Genomic DNA, 25,100 nt, shown 5'->3' with positions numbered 1-25,100 from the left:
CCCCCAAACTAAAAAATAATTACTCCAAATATGATCTGACCATGACTAAGTATAGAAATATGATTTCCCTCAACTTGGATACTTTGTTGTTGTTCAGTCTTCTCCAACTCTTTGTAGCCCCATTTGGAGTTTTCTCGGCAAAGATAGTACAAGAGTTTGCCATTCTCTTTTCTACCTCATATTATAGATGAGGAAACTTAAGCAAATAAGATTTAAGTTATTTGCCCAGAGTGACCACTGGAAATGTCTGAGGCCAGAATAGAACACTGGAAATGTCCTAAGTCTTCTGCTCTTTCCTAACTCCAAGTCAAGCACATTCTACACACTGTGCCATCTAACTGCCCTGATTTGGACACTTTGCCTCCTTTAACACAACTTAAAGATCTGGCCCACATCACATTGTTCACTCATGATAACATTGCAGGGCACTAAAGCTCTCAGGTCTTTTCTAGACTGATGGTAAATAATTCTGATATAGAGAAAAAAAGCAGAAGCTAACTTAGATTTTTAAAAATATATACATATATATATATGTATATATATATGTGTGTGTGTGTGTGTGTATGTGTGTGTGTACATATACATGTATGTATGTGTGTGTACATAAGCATTTATATGTCTATATCTACCTACCTATTTATTTATTCATTCATTCATTTACTTATTTAAAGATGGTAAAGTAAAGGCAGGAACTTGTCCAATCTCTCTTCCAAATTGCTCCAAATTCCTTTAAATAATGACTCAAAATAGATTTTAGAACATCAGAACACCCAAAAAGATAAGAGTAGAACATTTTCCATAAAAGACAACTTAGGAGTTCAGCAGAAAAGGTCTGTGTCATCAGAGTAGGGGTGTTAATGCAGCCCTGGACCCAGACCCAGCATAGCAGAAAAGGTCTGTGGAACCAGAGTGGGACCCCTGTGCCCAGTCCCAGGACAGGCCCGCCTGGGGCCCCTGCTCTGACTTGGACCCCAGCTTCAGTGAGGCAGGACCTCTGAATCAGCAGCAGTGCTGGAGGTTTCTGGATCTCTCAGCCTTGAGACACCAGGGAGGACTCAGAAGGTCAGTAGAGAGGATCTGTGGCAGTGAGATGGGAGTCTGAAGTGCAGTACCAATGCAGCCCTGGTCAGAGGAGCCCTATTCCCAGCCAACACACTAGCTCTTACAGCTTCAGTGGGGCAGAGACACACCTAACAGCTCCAGGGCTTGTGGTCGATTCCTAGAAGGATTCAGAAAACAATAGCACAAACCCCCTGAAGCTTGAGACAGTGCACCCTCCACCCTGGAAACAGAGCCCTACCTTAATAAACAAGTTAAAAGCCAAGTAATAGACTTAAAAAATGAGCAGAAAACCAAAAAAAAGTTTCTGATCACTGAAAATTATAATGGTGACAAGAAAGATAAAAATACACATTCAGAAATGATAACAAAGTCAAAGCTCCTACATCCAAAACCTCCAAGAAAAATAAGAATTGGGCTCAGACCATAGAAGAGCCTTGAAATTAAGTAAGAGAGATAGAGGGAAAATTAGAAAAAAATTTGAGAGAGGTGCAAAAGGAAACACAAAAAATGAGGAGAAAAATGCCTTAACAAGCAAAATTGGTCAACTGTGAAAGGAGGTACAAAATCTCGCTGAAGAAAATAACTCTTTAAAAAATAGAATTGAGCAAATGGAAGCTAATGACTATTAGAAATCAAGACACAATAAAGCAAAACCCCCCAAAAAATGAAAAAAATAGAAAAATGTGAAATAGCTCATTGGAAAAACAATTGACCTGGAAAATGGATCCAGAAAAGATATGTAAAAATTATTGGTCTACCTGAAAGTTATGACAAAAAAAAAGTGACAAAAAAATCATCTTTCAAGAAATTATCAAGGAAAACTGTCCTGACATTCTAGAACCAGATAGTAAAATAGAAATTGAAAGAATCCACTGATTATCTCCTAATAGAGACCCCAAAATAAAAATTCCCAGGAATATTATAGCAAATTCCAAAATTTCCCAGGTCAAGGAGAAAATATTTCAAGCATCCAGAAATAATTCAAGAATAGTGGAATAACAGTCAGGATAACATAAGATTTAGCAGCTTCTGCATTAAAGTATCAGAGAGCTTGGATTAGAGAGCAATGGAGCTAGGATTGCAAGCAAGAATTCCCTATCCAGCAAAACTGAGTATAAAGGTGGTCATTCAGTGAAACAGAGGATTTTCAAGCATTCATGATGAAAAGATCAGAACTGAATGGAAAATTTAATTTTCAAATACAGGATTCTTTAAAGCAAAGGAGGTAATCAGGAAAGTGATATCATAAAGGACTTAAGGTTTATCTGGTTACATTCCTACATGAGAGGATGATCCTTGTATCTCATTAAAATATTCTCATTATTATGGCAATTAGAAGGATTATGTATAGATATATAGATATATGGTTGTATTGAATATGAAGGGATAATAGCTTTTTTTTTTAATGATGAAATTAAGGGGAGGGAGAGGAATATACTGGAGAAAAGGAAAGAGGGAATGGAATGGTGCAAATTATCTGCCGTAAAAAAAAAAGGCAAGAAAAAACTTTTACAGTGGAGGGACAAAGGCAGGAAAGAGGGACTAGTGAACCTTACTCTCATCAGAATTGGCTCAAATAGGAAATAACCTATGTATTCAATAAGGGTTTAGAAACCTTTCTTGCCCAGCAGGAAAATAGGAGGGGAATTAGAGGTGGGAAGCGGAACCACAATGATAAAGAGAGATCATAGTTGGGAAGGGAATGGTCAGTAACAAAACACTTTTGAGGAGGGAGGGGGTGAAAAGGGAGAGAGAATAAATGAGGGAAATATAATTAGCAATAGTAATTATTTAAAAAAAAAACTTCTGAAGCAAATTTCTCTGATGGAATATTACTGTTCTCTAGAAAATGATGAGCAGGATGCTCTCAGGAAAAAAAAAAAAACAACCTAGAAAGTCCTCCATGAACAAAGTGAAATACACTATATATAAATTAATAGAAATGTTCTGGGATGATTAGCTGTAAATGACTTTGTCAGTAATATGTAAATAGACAATTTTATATGTTGTATGTTGTAAATAACAATTGTCAGTAGTACAATCATCCACACCTAGTCTGAAGGACTTAAGATGAAAAATCCTATCTACAGCCAGAAAAAGAACTGATCAGATCTGAATATACATTGAGCATTCTCTGTCACTGTATCTCTTTATTTTAAAGTTATTTTTTCTTAAGAGTTTTTATTTCCATTAGGGTGGGAGATCTATGTTTTCTTTAACAACTTGATTTTTACGGTAATGTTTTGCATAACTTCACATGTGGTTTCTTAATTGTGGGTGGGGATAAGGGAAAGAACCTAAAACTCAAAAATCTTAACAAATGTAAAAAAAAATTGTTTTCAATATAAGTGGGGGAAAATATTAAATAAATAAATTTTAAAAAGCAATTATTCTTTAATCAACTTGAAAGGCCATTGTTCATTCTTTTATAGTCTCAAAACTATTTTCCTTGGTAGAGAAGAGAGAAACAAAAGGGTATTTGAATATTTCTAGCTTCTCTTTATCAATAGCTATTTTGATCCCATACACACCAATTACTAGTCTTATCTTTTCTTTGATCCTCCTCTTGAACTTTCCACATATTTTATAAAAACTGAAGTAGTACAGGACTGAGTTTGAAATCCACATGTCCCAAGGGGCTTCTTTACATAGTTCTAGCAAATGTGGTGGATATGAATAAAGAGCTTTCATACTTCCTTTATCACAAGAGGTTCTAGTCACTTTACTATAGCAGACCAATGAAAGCTTCTAAAGAGATGACCCCAAGATAGTATTAAGGAGTAATACCTACAAGAGATATTTTAATAGCAGATTCTACAGAAAATTAGATGCCAACATCAGCAGAGACTAGCAGAGGAATACACCCTCGATCAATACACAGAAACAAGCGTAATCAAAATAGCCAAATGACATCACCAGAAAACATCAGAGGTTCTGCAGATATTTGACATGTGAGTTACCCCTCCATACATAATCCCCTTGTATGAACCTTTAGTGCTTGATCCCTACTCATGCTCATTGTCCTCACTGCTGGTGTGTATATTTGTGGAAATTCTTCCCCAGGTTTGTATGAGGAATGACCTGGTGTAAATCTTCCTACACTATCTCATTAAAAACTTTTGCTTTTAACTAATTGAATTTTCTGACTCATTAGAAAAAAAAAAAAGCCAGTGCTTTTTTTCATGGAATTCATGAAATACTCTTTTGTTTACTCACAGAGTATATTAAACCAGAAGTAGACATTCTGAGGGTTCCATATGAAAGAGACAGGTGCATTAGATGACATATTAGTATTTTTGAATTATAAGATGAAAAAGTAAAAGTATCTTGTTTCTGGAGCAACTATTTTTAAGAAGTTTATATCCCATATTAGTTAACATAATTGTGTCAATTCTGGCCAATACTGTGTATGTAGCAAGTTTTAAGATTATGCATGAAACAAGCAGATTTCATTATTGCACAACATAAATTTCCTACAGTATTTCTATTTCATTTCAAAAAGAACTAAGCATAGCAAATAATCTACTACACTTACTTTAAGGAGAGTTTCTGTGGCTTCACTGAATTTAAGGTGAAGAAGTTCTCGCAGTTCTAGGATTGATCCTTGGTATTGTTCTATTTGTTTCTGTGTCAGCTCATGTGGTGGTGTATCCAATAATGCTAATTCCAGTTTCTCAATTAACTAGAATGTAGAAGAAGATCTACATTAATCTCTTGACAAAGGAGGAAAATTGGAAGGGAATAAACATTATGTACTTTATATTGAAAAATAACATATTCTTTCCTATATTCACAAAATACAAGCACAATTTCATCATAATTCCATACAGCTGAAAAGTAAAATATTTTCCTTGAAATTAAAGTATTCCATCAGCTTCAAAACTGGAATCCATCAGCTTCAAAACCCCAACCGTTTTCATCTAAACAATAAAGTACATATTACAGGAGTTAGAAATCCCTTATCTACTTGTTATTCATCTTCTTTAGGTGCAACCAATATTCTTGTTTCTCCTCCTCCTCTTCTGGTTTCTTCTATGTCCCTCTTATTGCTGCAAAACCATGATGGTACCCTATCCCAGTTCCATTGGGAGATCACCATTGCTGATTTATTCCTGCTGCTTCTGCTCCCACACTTTCACAAAAGGCAAAGGCCACATGGAAAGTCAGAAAAATAGTAATGATGCTGACAAGATAAATAGGGAAGTGACAGAGAAGGTTACAAGAAATGAGTCAAAGAGATACAAAATAGTTATGATCACAGAAGGTGAATTTCAGAGTTCAGGATCATGGATATAGTGGGATCTAAATTATACTCCATACGTGCAGCTAAGGTGGAGTAAAGATCAAGATTATGGAAGTTTATGAGACTGATTTACTAAGGTTTATCTTAAAGTTTTAAGAGGTTGATAAGGACAAAGGGTTTGAAGAGACACAAAGGCACCTGAGTATGAGGACAGGCACTGAGATAGAGAGGGAGATTAAATATGAGCCAGTCCTCAACTCTTTGAAAAAAAGAGAAAAAGTGACCCTATGGCCAGTAGATAATTACGCAAAGGATATGGATCGGGGGCTATAGATGGAATGATGAATCTCATAAGAGTAAAAAGTATTAGTGATGGCAACCAAAGGAGTTCTAGAATTGATAGTTACAATAGAGCAATATCTACTTTTATTCAGTTTTTGTTTTGTGTGAAAAGATAAGGGAGTAGATGTATTTGGAAAAAGGTAAAAGCATCGTTCACTGATGAAAAGGTGAAGAGGGTGGTCAGTGATATAGTGCTTTCAAGAGAAAATATGTGGGAAGTACATATAATTTTACTTTAGTGCCTTCTTTCTAGAATGCAAATCTTTCATATATAATGTATCCTAACTATAGCAAGAGGAGTTTTAGGTAGTTTTTCCCATTCCACTATGTTAGAAAGGCATCTCCCCCTTATTCTAATTTGTGGCAGGAATGAGCCCCAGGTAATTTGGATAACCCTTCCCAGCTGTACTCAGGAACACGTGTATGAGATAACTAGAAAGAAGTTTGGATGCTTGGGGAAAAAAATCTAATGTCTCTCACTATCTTTCCTATTCTCTAGCTGAGTAAATCAATGGAGGTAGGAAATGAGAAAGATGGTAGACAAGCAAAAGCTACTAGATAGTACAGCAAGGAAGAATAGCCTCAGACTTAGAGACTGAAGAGAGAGGAAATTTAACAAACCTCTCATCTGTCAGAAACTTGAACTGAAGAAGCCAGTGCAAGAGGAGGGAAGACAGAGGAGACAAAAAGATGAACAGAACAAGAAGGGTTTCTTGTTACATTTGTTCTGCCCTCACCTGCACACCTTTGTGTGATGAGTTCTCCATGGCAAAAAAGCAGTAAGAAGTACCTAACCAATGATAGAAAAATCAGCTAAAAAGGTATTGACTATAACAGCATCAATTTTTGGTTGATCCCAAGATATTAAGGAAGAGGAGTTAAATTTGGGGTCCAAAGTTTCAGTCTTCACCTAATGACTGGGCTTTCATGATGACATGAGCATTTGGGAACTGTATTACATTATCTATACTAACTTGCCTGCTCATAGAATGAGACTCTATCGATAACTAAACAAACCAATCAGTACATTTCCTGGAGTCAAAGTGATATGTATGGTCTGAAGAATGTGACTGTCTAAGAAAAGAGAAGCTTATGATAATATGGTATATGTTCTATTATGTGTTATTCCAAAGCCAAAAGCAAAGCATTGTATAGAGATGAGGATGTTCTATTTATCCCTATTTGAGTAATTCCATTTGCCTATGCAATGTGTTTAGGATTCAGTGTCAAACATTAAGTCCAGAAAAAGATGGGAGTTCAAGAGTTATTTCTGATTGCATACATTCACAGTAACCACATTCCACAGGTTAATGTTGAGTGAGTTTGGCTGCCCAGAAAAAGAATTTGAGAGATACAAATCACAAAGGTGTATAGGTGAGCTACAACATATGTAGATATATATATATGTATACATACACATATACATACACACACATACATACACACATATCTTTCCTATCCCTGAAAACTCTTTGCTTTAATTCTGCTTCTTAATTTGTCTTGTTATTACTTAACCTCCTCCTTCCATGAATCCCTCCCTTATCTTCTTCCCTCATCCTTTGCTTTCCCCTCTCCATCCATCTTTTCTGCCTCCTCCTTTATTTCTTTTTTTCTTTTTTTGAACTCAGGTCCTCCTGACTTCAGGGCTGGCGCTCTATCCACTGAGCCATCTCCTCCCCTCTCCTTTATTTCTTTATAGATTTTAGAGGTTTCTATACTCTTCAAGGAATATATGTAGAGTTACCTATTTAACCCATTCCCAATGTGACTACGTTTTCCGAAATATGAGCTCTCTTCTCACCCCCCCCCCATTAATGCCTCTGTGTCTATTCTTCCTATGTACCTCATTTACATAACATTACTATTTTTACCTTAACTCTAACCCAATCTTTCTATTGAGCTACCCTATTACTGATGTCAGTCTTAAACATATGGTATATATTTCCCATATTTAAAAAAACAATTTGTCCTTGTTGAATTCCTTAAAATTGATTTTTATATTGGCTCTTATACATTAAATTTTTCTATTAAGTTTGGGTTTAGTTGATAGAAGTCCTGAAAATCTACAAGTTCATTGAATGTCCATCTTTTTTCATTAAATATTATAAATAATTTTGCTGAATATGATGTTTTTGACCATAGATCTAGTTCCTTTGATTGGTAAGTAGATATGATTCCAGGACCTGTGGTCTTTTATTGTGACTGCTGCTAAGTCCTGTATAATTCTAATTGTACCTCTGGTGTATTTAATTTGTTTTTTTCTTGTTTTTTGCAAAATTTTCTCTTTCATCTGGGGCTTTTGAAATTTGGCAATGATATTCCTATGTGTTTTCCACAAAGGATTTTGTTGAAGTGGTGATAAGTGATTTTTTTTTCTATTTCTACTTTCCCCTCATGTTCTATCATTTCAGGACAATTTTTTTAAATTATTTTTTGCATTATTGTGTGATGGATTTTTTTTGGTCACAACTTTCAGGCAATCCAATTATTTTTATATTTTGTCTTCTTGATCTGTTGTCTAAATTTGTTGTTTTTCTTATAAGATGTTCTATTTGAATTCTAAATTCTTTCTTGAGTTCTTCTATAAATTCTCTCTGGGCAGGGATTCATTTCATGTTACTCTTTTGGGTAGAAGCTTTTTTTTTACTTCAGTGTCCTCCTTGAAGGTGAACCCTGGTCTTTCCTGTTCCTATAGTAACTTTCTAAAGTGAAGTTCTTTCTTCTTTGCCATTTTGTTTGTTTGTTTGTTTATTAAGAGGAATTAGTGTAAGCACTTCTAATTGTGGGATGGGGGATAGTGCCTCTAGCTTCACTGCAGCTCTCCTATCTGACCAGGAACCCCAAACCAAAAGCTCCCATCTCTCCTACAAGTGCTCTCAGTCAGCAGCATCCCTGTCCTGCTGGATGCTGATTCCTTCTCACTTAGGGCAGGCACCTCACCTCTGTAACACATCTGAGCTTGGCATTCCTAATGAACTGAGGTTCCCTCAGTCTTCTTGGACACAGATCCCTCCCCCCAATTCCTCAAGTTGTCTGGGAGATAACTTCCTGCAAAGCTCCAGCCATACCCAGCTCATCCCAGAGTATTTGATGTTTCTGCCAAGCTTGCCTGAAGGTATTTGTACTTCATATGGGTTAATCCCTAGCTCAGGCTCTTTCTTCAATTTTCCTTGGGCTATATCTGGAAGACCCCTGCTCTAGCCCAATTCTTCTTTATTTTTCACTAATCGATGTTCACTCTGAGGCACAAATTTCTTCTGGTCATGGGAGAAATCTGGAGAGCTTGAAGTTTACTAACCTATTATACCATCTTCCCAGAATCCTCCCCATAATAATCCAATCTTAACACAACAATTTTCCATTATAATTTTCTTTAGGAGGGGAAGCACTGTTTCCTGTTATCTGGACAACTGAAAGTCAATTTGATTTTTAAACAGCAACTCAGCTGTATGGAAGCAATGTCATAAACATTGTGTGCTTATTTGTTATCTATCTTATCCCTTAACCAGAATTTAAGTATGGTTGAACTAATCTGCATTGACAGGATTGCAAAAGTTGTTTTAAAAAAATCCACAATTGGATTGGGTGAGTAAATATAATAAAGATGACAATACTACCTAAACTAATCTATTTATTTAGCACTATACCAATCAGACTCCAAAAAACTACTTTGATGACTTAGAAAAAATAACAACAAAGTTCATATGAAAAAACAAAAGGTCAAGAATTTCAAGGGAATTAATGGAAAAAAAATCAAATGAAGGTAGCATAGCTGTACCAGATCTAAAATTATATTATAAAGCAGCAGTTACTAAAACCATCTGGTATTGGCTAAGAAATAGATTAGCTGATCAATGGAATAGATTAGGTTCAAAGGAGAAAACAGCCAATAACTTTAATAATATAGTGTTTGACAAACCCAAAGACCCCAGTTTTTGGGATAAGAACGCATTATTTGACAAAAATTGCTGGGAAAATTGGAAATTAGTATGGCAGAAACTAGGCATTGACCTACACTTAACACCATACACCAAGATAAGGTCAAAATGGGTTCATGACCTAGGCATAAAGAATGAGATGATAAATAAATTGGAAGAGCATAGGATAGTTTACCTCTCAGATCTGTGGAAGAGGGAGGAATTTATGACCAAAAAAGAACTAGAGATCACTTTGACCACAAAATAGAAAATTTTGATATCAAATTGAAAAGTTTTTGTACAAACAAAACAAATGCAGACAAGATTAGAAGGGAAGCAATAAACTGGGAAAACATTTTTACAGTCAAAGGTTCTGATAAAGGCCTCATTTCCAAAATATATAGAGAATTGACTCTAATTTATAAGAAATCAAGACATTCTCCAATTGATAAATGGTCAAAGGATATGAACAGACAATTCTCAGATGAAGAAATTGAAACTATTTCTAGCCATATGAAAAGATGCTCCAAATGATTATTAATCAGAGAAATGCAAATTAAGACAACTCTGAGATACCACTATACACCTGTCAGATTGGCTAGGATGACAGGGAAAGATAATGCAGAATGTTGGAGGGGATGTGGGAAAACAGGGACATTGTTGGTGGAATTGTGAACACATCCAGCCATTCTGGAGAGCAATTTGGAACTATGCTCAAAAAGTTATCAAACTGTACATACCCTTTGATCCAGCAGTGTTTCTACTGGGTTTATACCCCAAAGAGATACTAAAGAAGGGAAAGGGACCTGTATGTGCCAAAATGTTCGTGGCAGCCCTCTTTGTAGTGGCTAGAAGCTGGAAAATGAAAGGATGCCCAGCAACTGGAGAATGGTTGAGTAAATTGTGGTATATGAATGTTATGGAATATTATTGTTCTGTAAGGAATGACCAGCAGGATGAATACAGAGAGGACTGGCCAGACTTACATGAACTGATGCTAAGTGAAATGAGCAGAACCAGGAGATCATTATACACTTCGACAACGATATTGTATGAGGATGTATTCTGATGGAAGTGGATCTCTTCGATAAAAAGAGCTAATTCAGTTTCAATTGATCAAGGATGGACAGAAACAGCTACCCAAAGAAAGAACACTGGGAAATGAATATAAACTGCTTGCACTTTTCTTTTTCTTCCCGGGTTATTTATACCTTCTGAATCCAATTCTCCCTGTGCAACAAGAAAACTCTTCGGTTCTGCACACATATATTGTATCTAGGATATACTGTAACCTATTCAACATGTAAAGGACTGCTTGCCATCTTGGGGAGGGGGTGGAGGAAGGGAGGGGAAAAATCAGAACAGAAGTGAGTGCAAGGGATAATGCTGTAAAAAATTACCCTGGCATGGGTTCTGTCAATAAAATGTTATTTAAAAAAATAAATAAAATTCACATTTTAAAAAAAACAAATAAATAAAGAACCTAGAAAAAAAAATCCACAAGGAAATTATAGAATGTACTCATCCATACTTAACTAAGCTTAGATTATGGGGTTAATTATTCTCAAACAACAATAATGTACATATGCAATTTTATATTCTATTTCTTGATTGAATATTTTAAAATTAGAGCTTTATACTTCAGTACTTACACTTAACACTAGTTTACTCTCTTTCATTACAGTATCAATATTTTCATTTGTCTTTTCTTTCCACAAACTAATGTAAGTATTTATCTCTGGTGTTATACAAGGATCAGGAGTTCCATCACAGTCAATATAATGTTTCCACTGCAAAAGAAATATTTACAAATGATGAAACTGAGGTTCAAATCAATATTTAACAAGTATTTATTAAATATCTACTATTACTGGACACTGTGCTAAGTACTAGAGATGCAAAGGGTGAAAAAACCAGGCCCTGATTTTCAGGGAACTCACAATATTTTAGGGGAGACAACATGCAACCAACTCTGTACAAACAAAATATGTTCTATTCAGGATAAATTAGAACTCATTTTAGAGTACTAAGATTAAGCAGAACCAGGAAGATCTTTTTTGCAGAAAGTGAGACTATATCTTAATCTTGAAGGATCCCAGGGAAGCCAAGAGGAAAAAACAAGTATGAATGAGAAACAGCCAATGAACATGTTCATCACCCCTGGAATGACTACATCTGGGGTTATATGTACTTGGTCTACAATATCAAGCTATAATGCTTTCTTTCTTTTTTTAATTTAAAATTTTATTTTATTTTCAGTTCCAAAATCTCTCCCTCCTTGCCTTGACAAGAAAAAAAAAGACCCATTATAAATATGTATAATTATATTTAAAAGGAAGGAAAAAAAAGAGAGGAGAAATAATTCTTTAATTTGTAATCTTGAGTCCAACCATGCTCCCTGAGGAGACAGACAGCATATTTCATCATGTTATTGTTTAATCATTTCCGTCTTGTCAGATTCTTTGTGACAGCTTTTGAGGTTTTCTTGGCAGAGATATTGGTGGTTTGCCATTTCCTTCTCCAGCTCATTTTATAAATGAAGAAACAGGCAAGTCAGATTAAATGCTTAAGGCCACATATCTAAAAATTATCTAAAGCTGCATTTGAACTCAGATCTTCCAGATCTGATACTCTATCCACAGCATGATCTAGCTGTCCACTTCATCATGAGTCCTTTGGAACTATGGTTGATCACAATTAATCAGCGTTAATGAGTCTTTTAAAGCTGATTATCTTCATAATATTGTTATGATTGTATAAATTGTTCATCTGGTTCTGCTCACTTCAGTTTTCATCATTTATACAAGTCTTCACAGATTTTTCCTGAAACCATCCCCTTCATCTTTTATAATGCAGTATTCCATCAAAATCATGTACCACAGTTTCTTTAGCCATTCCTAGATTTCCAATTCTTTGCCACCACAAAAAGAGCTGCTATAAGAAGAAATTGTGCATAAAGGTCTTTTCCTTCTTTCTTTGATCTCTTTGGGGGATAGAATTCATAGCATTATTACTGGGTCAATGGATTCACAGTTTAACAGCTTTCGTTTCAAATCACTTTCTAGAATGATTGGATCACTTCACAGCTCCATCAATAATGCATTTGTATTTTCTAGATTATTTCTTTTCACAATTTTATTATAATGGGAAACCTCAGCATAGCTTGTCCTAAATCATAGTTAACAATATGAAAATCAAATTTTAGACTATTTTCTTCTTCCTTGACTTTTTTCCAATTCATGAGAACAATATAGAATCATGGAAAATATACTGAATCTGTAGCCAGAAATCTTGGGTTTTGAGTCCTGATTCTGCCCCTTACTAATGTGACTGCTGACAAATCATTTAACTTCTCTAAGCTTCAGCTATCTAATCTGTAAAATGTAGACAATAATATTTATACCTACCTCATCAAATTGTTGTAAAGAAAATCTACCAATTGGAAATTCCTATATAAATATGAGATGATCATTAATATGACCTAATGAAATCACTTAACTTGTACAATCCTGGTCTTTCTAGAAGAATTCAATTTATCAAATAGTCATTAAAGGCCTACAAAATTGTTAATCAGCCAACAAATCAAGTGCTTACTACATGCTAGGCCCTGAAAAAAATATGACTCCTGCCCTCATGGAGCTCATTATAATAAGTGAGACAAAATATATACAACTATGTGTATATGAGATTCAGTGTATTTAAATGAGGAGTAATCTTGGAAAGAAGGTGAGTAGTGGAGAGGAATTTGAGCCATATTTTGAGCAAACTGATATTGCGTCCTGTAACTTGGGAAGAAATTTTAAGAATCCTCAATATATATACTAATGATAAAAACTTGAATGTATATGAAGTAGTATGATAGGCAGGGAGCTTCTTGAAGCTAGGAAGACCTGAGTCCAAGGAGTATCTCTGATATGCTCTGGCTGAATGATCTTAGATAAGCCATTCTCAGGTCTCTAGAAATTTTTATTAATTAAGGTGCAAATAAGGTGATGACATGCAATGGTAGAGGATTTCCTCACTTGGTAGTTTCATATGCTACTAAAATTACAGATCATGGTCCCCATCCTTATAAACAAGTTTCTTTATGACAATCCATAAACTCAGAAGTCTAAGTATTATTCCCATTTTGCAAATGAGCAAAAGAATCTAATCTGCTCAAGGCCAAAATTAGTAAGAGAAGACTGTTAATTAAGTAAAGGTCCTTTGAGTCTTTCTATAGTACCACATTGCCTCCTTCATACCAATCCTATTACAAACTTACCTCTCAAAAACTTCTATAGACATTATTTAAGTATTTTATAAAAGTAAATTTATGTAGGTGGAACTATTAACTGATTCAACTATTTTGGAGAGTAATCTAAAATCTGCCAAAGAGTTATTAAACTGCCTATACACTTTGACTATTAAATCTGTTTCCCAATGTGATGAGAGGAAAAAGGAAAAAAACCTATATGTTCCAAAATATCTTTAAGAGCTCTCTTTGTGGTGGCAGAGAACTGGAAACTAGAAGATACCCATCAAGTAGGAATATATAAACAAGTTATGGTATATGATTGTGATGTAATGCTAAAAAATACATTACAGTGCTAAGCATGCTGTAAAATATGAGTTGGCTAATTTTAGTGAAACATGGAAAGACTTGCATGAAATAATAAAGTAAAGCAAGCACCACCAAGAAAACATGTTTACAGTACAGCAATATTATTCAAAGAATAATTGTGAACAACAAAGTTTTACTGGATATGAAAAATACTCAAATTAATTCTAAAGGATCTAGGAAGGAAAATACTCTCCCCAAAGAACAAAAATTAATAAATATACATATTGTAATATGGTTTTATATATACATATCATACACACATATATATGTACATATATATTTATAAATGTGCATCAAATAGTACTCTTCTCTAACACAGGAAGGAAGATAGTTCAAAATTTACACTGTAACAAAAAATAAAATCAAACAACAACAAAAAAGAAAACTTACTTTAGAAAAGACTCTAACCTCTTTTTTCACTTTCTCTGCATCAAGAAAACATTTCTCTAATAAATAAAGTTCTTCAAGTTCATCATTTTTCCTAGATTCAGCCTGTTAGCAGAGGAGCAATAGTTAGAATTGTTCAACTTAATTTTTAGGTATACATTTTTTAAATTAATATCACCAAACTTAATTAATATTGAACAATTTCAAATATAATACTAAAATGAATATAAATACAAATAAAATTTTTAGGATTTATTTCTTTCCTGGTTATACTCTGTGCTTCTACATACTAATCAGCTCATCCCTTCCCTTCTACTGTGCTTCTTCTGTGCCTTGTGAAATTCCTATTCTCATCAATTAATCTATAATCATTTATTAAAGGATCACCATGGGCACTTAGTGAGACATTAAAGATCCAAAAACAAAATGAAAAAGTCCCTCATCCTCAAGGAGTTATATTCTAGGAGAGAAATAAGATATACATTTGTGAGTAAATAATGAATCAGTCAATAAATATTTATTAAGTACCTACTATTTGCCAGACACTTTTAAGAACTAGGGATACAAAAAAAGTGAAAAGACAGTCCCTCCCTTCAAGAAGCTTGCAATCTAATGGTAGAGACAAGTCAATAAATGTATACAAACAAGCTATATAAAACACGAATAGAAAGTGGCTAAAAGAGGGAAGCCACTAAAATTAAGAGGGACTATGAAAGATTTCCTATAGAGATGAGATTTTAGTTGGAATTTGTCAACTAGACCAGAAATGCCCTCTACTTCTTCCATTCTATGCTGGTGTATTCTTTTCACCTTTCCTTCTCTTCCCCTCTTAAAAACCTCAGAACGGAATTAATCTACCTTATGACCTCTGTTTTTTTAACCCCTTCAATAACCCTTTAAAGATATTAAGGTTTGTTTGGTTTTTTTAATATCAAATATCTTACATTCTCTTCTATTTTTTTCAATTTTTTGATGTTTTTCTACCACTTCTTGATGTCTCATGAAGGCATTGGTTTCTGTTTGATCTATTAAGACTTTTCTGGGAGTCTATTACTTGGGTAAAGTTTATCTCATTCTTTCTAAGTTATTCCTCCCCAATTCTTTCCTCTATAATTTGATATCATTCTTTATTTTTGTCTTCTCCTAGTTATTCATGTAGTCTTTATAGAAAATCCATTTTTCCTTTGAGTCTTTGCTGGTACTTGTTGTAGAGTTACTTTTTCCTTCCTTTGGGGGAATCTCTAGATCTGGAATAATTTTTTATGTTGCTCAGTACTGTTGCTGGTTTAATCATCTCTTCATCTTTGGTTCTTAAATTAAGTCCTTGTGCAAGGGCTAAGCTCAACCCCTAGCTGTACTTATAGAGAATGTGGTCAACCTTATTTAGTCTCGCCTAAATCCCTAGCTTTTTTGTATCCTGACCTTTATCATTCAGGGTAACTGACATCTTAGGACAGTATCAGGAACCTAAGAGATCCCAAGTTTCATGCTGTGCTGTAGATCTCCCAAAGAGATTTCAATGTTCCTTCTTTAGGACTTATGCCCGATCTGGGGTTTTCTGACTTCACTAGAACTTTCTCCAGGGTCCTATCTCTTGCTTTCTACCTTCAGACATAGGGTACTATAAACTGTATGTGTCTCTGACCTCTTTCTGATCACAATGAATGAAAAAATGCCAATTTGTCTGTTATTGTTAGCTTTGTCGACTTCTGGATTAGTTTTGTGCAATTATTGAGTAGAAACAAATCATTTACTATAGCTTCTCATTGGATCTTTTTTTTTTACTCAGTCTGATGAAAATTTTATGCTCTTAGTAGAGTAGTAATTAATGTGAGAGTTGGATGATCTGCCTCCATTCAGTAAGATATCTGAACAATCCGACTGCTGCTTCACAAGCTTCTTTACAGGTTCAAGGAATTTATCACTTCCCTTATGGTACTTAAGAATTATCAGAACTCTTATCATGGGGCCTTCTTTCTTTTTATATATTCTCTTATCTCTGTGCAGATGACTCCCAATCCAGTATATATTTCTAATGCTTTTCTTGAACTATAATCCCACATTATAAATGGTCTATTAAGTATTTCCAATTCTATGTGCCATACACCACAAACTCAACATGTCCAAAATCGAATTTGGTATCTTTCTCCCAAATCTTTTCTTCCTAATTTTCCTGTTTCTATCAAGGATAGAAACACTGAGGTTTGCAACCAAGGGGTTGGTCATCCTTACCTCTTTACTCACATTCACACGTCACATCTGGTCAAAAATGTCATCTCATTGATTCTACCACCATGACATCTTTCTCCTCATTTCCCTTGTCTAATTACACTACAACCAGCCTGGTTTAAGATCTCATGGGCTTTTGTACAGCCTCCTAATTAGCCTTCCAATTAGTCTTTAGTCTCTCCTCTTTCCAACACCCTGCTGCCAAAATGATATTCCTAAAACATCTATCTGACCATGTCACTGCCCTACAAAAAATAGTTCCAGAGGCTACCTGTAGTCTCTAGGATCAAAAACAAATCCTTCTGCCTGATACATAAAGCCCTTCATAAACTGTAGTTTCTCTCTGGAGAATGAAAAGAATGACAATTTAGGAGCCTATTACAAGAGTTTAATTAAGAAAGGAGTGGGCAGTTAGATGGCATAGAAGATAGAATCTGGATTTGAAGTCTAGAAGACTTATATCCTTGAGTTCAAATCTGCTTCACATACTTCCCAGAAGTATGACCCCAGACAAGTCCCTGAAACCTATCTGCCTCAGTTCCTTATCTGTAAAAATGACCTTGAAAAGGAAATAGCAAACTTCTCCAATATCTTTGCCAAGGAAATCCTAAATGGGGCCATGAAGAATCAAAAATGATACAACAATAGTTAGGGATTATTAAGGCTGGCAGTAGGATGATATCAAGTGAGAAATAAAATCAATGGGTAAAAATTACAGAGAGGAATTTGAAAGAATTTTGCTCAGTATAAGAAAGAAACTTCAAACCATTCAAAATCTTAAAAATGGAATTGCTTGTCTTGTTAGACTCCATAAATGTTCAAAGCAGAAAAATATTGACACAATGACAGTGACTTATTTCAAATCTTACATTCAAAGAATCTATTGAGAAGCTAAAAGGACCCTAAGGGTCATCTAGTCTAACTTAGCTCATTGATAGGCTGGGAAAGTTAAGGGATTTGCCCTAAGTTATACAGATAGTAAGCAACAGGAGTAAAATTTGAACCCAGGTAGGTACTCTGCCTTAAGAATCAGTACTCTTTCCACTTATTCCACAAAATTTAATTCAAATAAATATGAGTGCCTACTTTGTGCAAGATATGATTCTAGGCACTCATGACATAAAAGAAAAAAATGAAATAGTACCTGCCTTCATAGATCTTATATTCTATTTGGAGGATTCATCAGGTAAGTATAGTATTTCTGTATATGATAGTACCCTTAAAGGGTAAGACACTAGAGTAGGGGACCCATAAATCTCTCTCAAAATAATAAATTCTATGATTTCACTATTCTTCTATAATTCTCCTTAAAGTATAATAAATTGTGGACTGACCTTTTCTATTAATGCTTGCCACTTACGAGCTTTAGCTTGTTGTTTTTCAAGTTTCTCTGCTGCTTCCCGTTCAGCTTTCAAACGGGCTTCCTCTAAAGAGAAAAATAAGTATATATGAATAATGCAGTTAGCATTTAGTCTTAAAGAACACTTATAATTATCTCAACTATTTTTTACTTACAGAAATTTGGGAACATTTTAGAGGACAACCTCAATTGTTACTAAATGGCAAAAATGAACCCTGCTAGTCTTAACAGTGCTTTATTTCCATTTCACAAAAGTTACAATCCTTCTACCAGAGAGATTGGGGGGAGGGGGAAGAATGAAAGGGGAGGTGGAAGAGGAGAGGGAAGAAAAGAGAAAAAACCTAGAAATCATTTTGAGGAGAAATGCAGCTGAAATGGAGAAAAAAGAATTTGCTTTATTATAAAGATGGATTACTAAAAGTATAGGACACTTCAGTCTTGAAAAAATGAAAACTGGGATGGAATATGATCTATAACTTGATAACCTGAGTAATTTCAATATAAAAGCTGAATAAATAATTTAGGGAAAACTAAATATCCTAGTAAAATATAATAAAAACAGAGCATTCTTACCCTAAGATATTGTATATGCAGACAATATAAATATGTTCAAGAAGGGCTTAAATTAACAGATGACTGATAAGAGTCTATTAAAGGAAAGTTGAATCTTCAATGTATATCTCTAATTTCTTTCCTTGCTTTAGCTATCACACAAAAATATTGAGTCAGAGAGATTATTATTCTGTTTCAATATATTTCTTATAATTTTCTAATAAGCAGATAGACATGACACTATTTTCCTATTTATAATGAAAATACAAATGAATTTATATCAGATTACATAAAAAAGGTAATATAGAAATTTGGATTAGAATTCTGAGTTTGTGATTTATAGCTTACATTCTAATAACTATATTCCCCTGGCATTGTGCTCCCATTACACCACATCCTAATAAGGTCAGCTAAATAAGCTATGGGGCCCATACCCCAAAAATGTTGGTTCACACCTTTTCCATATGAATGTCCCCCTATGTGCTCATTATTTTAACACTAAGCCTCTTTATCGGTACATGCCTAACCTTTTTAAAAATTTTTAAAAGTCATTTATCAGTAGTCATTTTTAAGTACTTTAAAATTATGAAAAATGTTTTAAGTCCTGGAGTCTCACAGCATTTTCAAAATAATACAAGTTTTTACTAAGGACTTGGCAAAATTTTTAAAAGTGCCAAAATTTCCTGAGGTTAGAAAACTATTAAAACAGAAAATTACCTTGAAATTTAAAACATCATAATATCTTTGACTAGCATTTTACTTCCCTTAATTTTTTAATTACACTTTTGGTATTTCAATTGTGTTGTCTCCTCCCTCGGGATATAAACTACAAGAAGGCAAGGCTCATGTCATAATTATTTTTATATCTTTAGTACCTAATACAGTACATGGGTCCATAGCAGATGCTTCATAAATATTAAATGATTGATGGGTTATTTAAGTATTTGTCATATATACTGCCATAAATTTAATCAATAAAATGATTTGTTCAGTTCCTAGAAATCCAGGCTTTATCAGCTGCATTACAACACTAATTCTATGTGCTGTACCTTCCTCCTTCAGTTTTCTTTCTTCCTCCTCTTGTTGTTGTTTCAGTCGCTCAATTCTAGAAAGTTTCTTTTTCTTTTCAGGAGAAACAGCCTTAACAAAAGTTATGTAACAAGACTATTATCACAGGTATAAACTAATAGCATCATTTCTCAAAATAGTTTGTCTGAAATATACATTTGTTTTCAAAAACCATTGTCAGAAACATATCAATTACATATTTCATTTCAGTAAAATATATTTTATGCTGTCTTGACAACTATCTTGCTAAGTACCTAGTGGCCAAAAATAACTACAATAGCAAATTTCACCTTTATATGATTCTTGATGATTAATAAATGACATGGTTCATAAGAGTTCTGAGTTATGTAGTATCAGTATTATTAGCTACATTTCATAGATCATTTCAGAATTATAGACCAAGATCAAGGTCAACCAGTTAAAACCTTTCATTTCACATATAAAGCCTATAAAGTTTAGATATTGCCAAACCTAAGCGCTAGACAGACTTGTTTTGGCTTGTTCATGACCACATGATGGAAGATGAAGGGCCAGGACTTAAACTCAGATCTTTAAACTTCACTCTACAATATGAGTTGATATCTTGTCAAACTCCAATAATTTAATTAAATGCTATAGTTTTAGATTAAAGTCATAACAAAGCAGCCCAGTTCAATAGGACAGAATGAATGGCTCCTATGAAGATAGTAACTTTACTGATTTTCTTGGTTGGTCTTAAGCCTGACTGAAGAAATACTACTCTATGAAGGATGGAGGGGGCAGTAATTACAAGTCATACAAATACAAAAGTAAATACAAATTCCATCGAAATTTCAATAGATCTGTAATTATAGTAATATGAATTTTTCTTCAATGACAGGATCATAATATTGCTGTAACATTTAAATATTACATTTAATATGATATGCTCCAAAGAGGTCAAATTTGAGTTGGAACATATTAAATCTTAATATAGAAGTGATTTGCCGCTGATATCATCAATCCATATAAGGTCACAGAAATGAGTAAGGTCATTGTGCTGTTGTTTTATTGAAATTTGGGATGTATTTTCTCAAAGTTAACCAATCTTTGTGTGTATATATATTATAAGCATCATAACATGTGTTGATTCTCAGTGTCATTCCTCCCAAATTGTAACTTTTAAAATATTAAAAATAAGCAAAAATAATTATAGCTATATTCGGCAATTCAACAGACCTTAAGGGTCTGTCTTTAACTTTTTAAAAGTAAAACAATATCCTTTTATAAAGGACAAACACATAACTAATTTGAAGGCAGGGAAAATCCACTTGCAAGCTTAGCAGGAAATCAAGAAATAAAAGTCCAAATCCATAAAATATAATCCACTATAGATATATATATGCATTACATATATAGATATATATAATTGGAGTTCAAGTATTATTGCTGATGAAAGAAACTACTGAAAGATAACTTTGCTTTGCATAAATAGCCACAGGTTGCAACATCTTGAAACTATACATGCACAATATTAGGAAGATGAGAATTTTTTTCTATAGAAAATTACATGTACTTTCAATTAGAAAATTAACTTTCTCAAAAACCGTGTTTGTAATAGCACAAAGATTGGTTGAATTATATATAAAGCTGTTTTGGGAATTGCTAAATTAAAAAAAAAAGCTTCATTCTACAAGAAAAATGTTGATTTTACCAGCAGCTACTGATAGATATGGTAGGAATGATGCTTGATAACTCGTGCAAAGCAATTTCAAATAGTCCCATTTACAGATAATACAGAAGATAGAAAAATTATTCCTGTCTGATGACTTTTACAATAAATTAAGAAATTAAAATTTTCTTGTTTCATTGCCAGCAGCTGAAGCAACAGATACAATTAAAGATGCAAATTTGAGTTGTTTTGGTATGTTAAAAATTAATTTGAAGAAAGATTTGATACTTTTCTTTTTTTGGCTGAGGCAATTGAGGTTAATGACTTGCCCAGAGTCACACAGCTAGGAAGTGTTAATTGTCTGAGGTCAGATTTGAACTCTGGTCTTTCTGACTTCAGAGCTGGTTCTCTATCCATTGTGCCACCTAGCTGCCCCATATTTTCTACTTTTCAAATCTATAAATAGTAATACCACATCAAAAGAAATGTTCAATGATTGTCAGATTTTTTCAAATGATGGTGATTTAATCTGGGAGAATTTTATCAAATTCTGCATAATAAATCTCATAAAAACATGTGAATAAGGTTTGGTCTACAAGTACTAGGTAAAAATGCCCCTTGTACAATCTGGACATGTTAATGCTTCAAGAGAAAAAGCTGATAGGCCAACTTATTGGCAAGCATCAAATAACATCACAAAAATCAAATAGGTTATGCTTTAATAGATGGGAGATGACTTGTTATTAAATATGGAACTTATCCCTGAATAAGTTGCCTATGTACAGTTAATTTGTCAGAGCAAAGATCAGAATGACTATTTTAATGAAATAATGAAAAAAGAAATAGTGTACAATTGAAACAACTTACCACAAACCATCTAAAAAAAATTATTAAATTATTTGACAGACATGCCGAATTCACAGGCATAGCCAAAGGAGGAGAACATAGTAATAAGAAATAAGAACGAACAACATGATCAGAGAAGAAATAGTATTGTCCGAACAGTCTGTGTGAATCACATTATGTGAAGAAGAATAAAATAAGGCTGGAAAGGTTTATAGAAGTATTTATAAATTCAAAGGTAAAGCGATTATATTTTATCTAAGAGACAATGGAAAACTATTGAATTCCCCTGTTTTTTGAACAAAGGAATTACATGGTCAAAACTGTGCATTAGGAACATTAGTATCAGTGTGGAGGTGGAATAGGTTTCACTGTGTTATCATTATAGAAATATGGATCCATGATAGAAATGATTTAACAGAGAATTAGGTAATCAAAAAATTGTTATATTTGAAGAACAGTAAATAAACAAATTTGATCAAAATAAAGTGGGTGAAGAGAAATAATATGTAATCAACCTAGAAAAATAAGAACCTGATTATGAAAGGCTTTAAATGCAAGACACATATTTTGAAAATATCAATCCAAAAAGAAGGATAATTTGGAAAAGGAAATGAGAGAAGGCAGGAAAACCAATGATGCAAGTTATTGCAATGGTGCTAGCTAAAAGCGATGAGGACATTCTCCCACTGGTGAATTCTTCTCAGAACTTCCATTTTATGGAAAGGCACAGATCAACCATCCTTAATTTTGTATACTAAGGTTTATACTTTCTTCATAGTACATTCTGCCACAAAATCTACTTCCACTTTTTGCCTCCTTTTTAATTTGTTCACTGTGTGTTCCAATAGAATATAAGCATATTGGTGGCATATGAGATAATGTGCTAACAGAATTGACAAAACTTGGCAAATTATTGAACATGGGGAGGTAGTTAAATAAATGAAAAAGTTAACTCCTGGATTGGGAACCAGTGACTGAAAAGACAGTAATGTCTTCCAAAGAAACGAGAAGATTAAGAAAGAAAGGTTATTGGGCGTCAAGATAAGCAGCTGTTTTGGTTATGGTGAATGGAAGATTCCTATGGGCCATCCATACAGGATTGTGAAGCAAACATTTAGAGATTTGAGATTGGAAGTTCAAGAAAAGATGCAAATTATATATGCAAACTTGTAAGTCATCTGCATAGAAACAACTAAACAGCTGTTGAAATCACCAAAAGAAAACAGGCAGGAAGAGAAGATAAGACCCTGGATATATTCGAATCCACATCAAATGGAGTGATTCAGGCAAAGAAATTGTACAGGCAGGGATATCAAGAGTGCAGTGTCAAAACAAATAAATAAATGGGGGAAAAAGTGTGAAGGTGGATGAAATGGCCAATATTACATAATCTACAGAAACGTCAAGAAGGGTGAAAACAGGATAAAAATGCTTTTGGATTTAGCAGTCCAGATAATTAGTAACTTCAGCAATTTTAGTTGAGTGGTAGAAGTGGAAGCCAGTATACAGGCAGAAGTGAATAAAGGTTACAAAGTGGAGGTAAGAGTATAAATATCTTCTTTTAGGAGTTTGACAGAGACAAAATGGAAATATAAAATAAAAGTTATGGTGACAGTAGGATTAAATAAAAGGGTTTTTTGCGGGGTGGGATTTGAGGAGATGAGGAGATAAGGACAAAAAACGTTTGAAGACAATGAAAAAGGAAAAAAAAAGGACAGAGAGGGAGAGAAACTATATATCGTAAAGATGGAAGAATAAAGAAGGATCAGTGAAGGGGTAAGTTCATAGGAGTTTGAACTTGATTTAAAAGAAAAGAAAAACTTCATTCACCGGGAACTACATCAAAGGAGGAAAAGTGAAGATATTGAGGAAATTTAGAGTGCAGAAGGAAAAAGAAAAAGCAAGTTCCTGATCAATGGCTTCTATTTTCTCTATGACAAGATCTTCTGAAGAGAAAGCTCAAGGAGGTAGTGCTATTAAAGACTTAAGGAAAGTTAAAAAATTTTGGAACAAGGACTATAAGGAATACAATACGAAGTCAATGAAGGAAAAATAATAAAATTGGAAGGTGACAGTGAAAGCTCATCTGAGACCATACATAGTAAGTTTCTGTCGTAGACTCTGTCAGCACAGTAGAGTCATTAGCTCCACTATTATGCAGCAATTTGTGCATAGGAAAAGATGGATGGTGGAGATGGTCTGAAGTTGGGGTTTGGAAAAAATGAATGGTGATAAGAAATAAATTCAAGAGTGGAGTGTGGAGTTCTAGTGGTTAACTAAAGAAAAGACTTTGAAGGAAGGGAAGCAAAACTAGAGCAAGGAAGATAGACTAGAAAATCAGGGAGGAATGAAATCACTAGAGAATATAAGCACAGGTTAAGGAGGCAAGAAGCACAGGAGAAAATGAAACAATAGGAAGTTATGGTAAAAAGAATTTCAGCTATGATTCTGTGAAGTTAGAATACTTGTAGTTAATTATGTGACCAAGGGGACTTGAAATGAGGATTACAAGTCATAGGGGTTGAGAAAGCTGATAAACTGGATTCTAGCTTGTTTGAAGAGAAGTATACCACAATCCTTGATTTAAAAGGTGGGTTTTAATTGAAGAAGAAGACAATGAACCAGGAATATTAACTCTTTGGAAATAAAACAAAACAGAAAATGATCCAGGAGTTATTTAGACAACTGTTATAATCTGGAAGAGTAAATAAATTTGGATTGGATAATAACAATAAACATTTACCTAAGACTTTGTAGTTTTACAAAACATTTTAGAAATATTATTTCATTTTATCCTCATAACTCTTGGAAATAATAGTACTATTATTAAGATGCCATTTTATAGATGAAGAAATTGAGAC

At 33.9% G+C, this 25,100-nt stretch overlaps 1 protein-coding gene across 4 annotated transcripts in view; it reads right to left on the bottom strand.

Annotated features, from left to right (window-relative positions):
* DNAI7 (dynein axonemal intermediate chain 7) overlaps window positions 1–25,100 on the bottom strand; it is a 96,178-nt gene that overhangs the window by 41,171 nt on the left and 29,907 nt on the right. For 3 of the 4 annotated variants that reach the window (XM_052001571.1, XM_052001575.1, XM_052001573.1), the window contains 5 exons: window positions 19,745–19,835; window positions 18,118–18,209; window positions 14,558–14,659; window positions 11,217–11,354; window positions 4,598–4,744 (listed from right to left, as the gene is read on the bottom strand). In XM_052001571.1, coding sequence (XP_051857531.1) covers window positions 4,598–4,744; window positions 11,217–11,354; window positions 14,558–14,659; window positions 18,118–18,209; window positions 19,745–19,835 — 570 coding nt within the window. The remainder of the gene's footprint in view (window positions 1–4,597; window positions 4,745–11,216; window positions 11,355–14,557; window positions 14,660–18,117; window positions 18,210–19,744; window positions 19,836–25,100) is intronic. The other variant, XM_052001574.1, reaches the window with a different exon arrangement.

The sequence above is a fragment of the Antechinus flavipes genome, chromosome 5 (assembly GCF_016432865.1).
Source record: "Antechinus flavipes isolate AdamAnt ecotype Samford, QLD, Australia chromosome 5, AdamAnt_v2, whole genome shotgun sequence".
NCBI lineage: Eukaryota > Metazoa > Chordata > Mammalia > Dasyuromorphia > Dasyuridae > Antechinus > Antechinus flavipes.
This window is presented reverse-complemented; position numbering and strand designations above follow the sequence as displayed.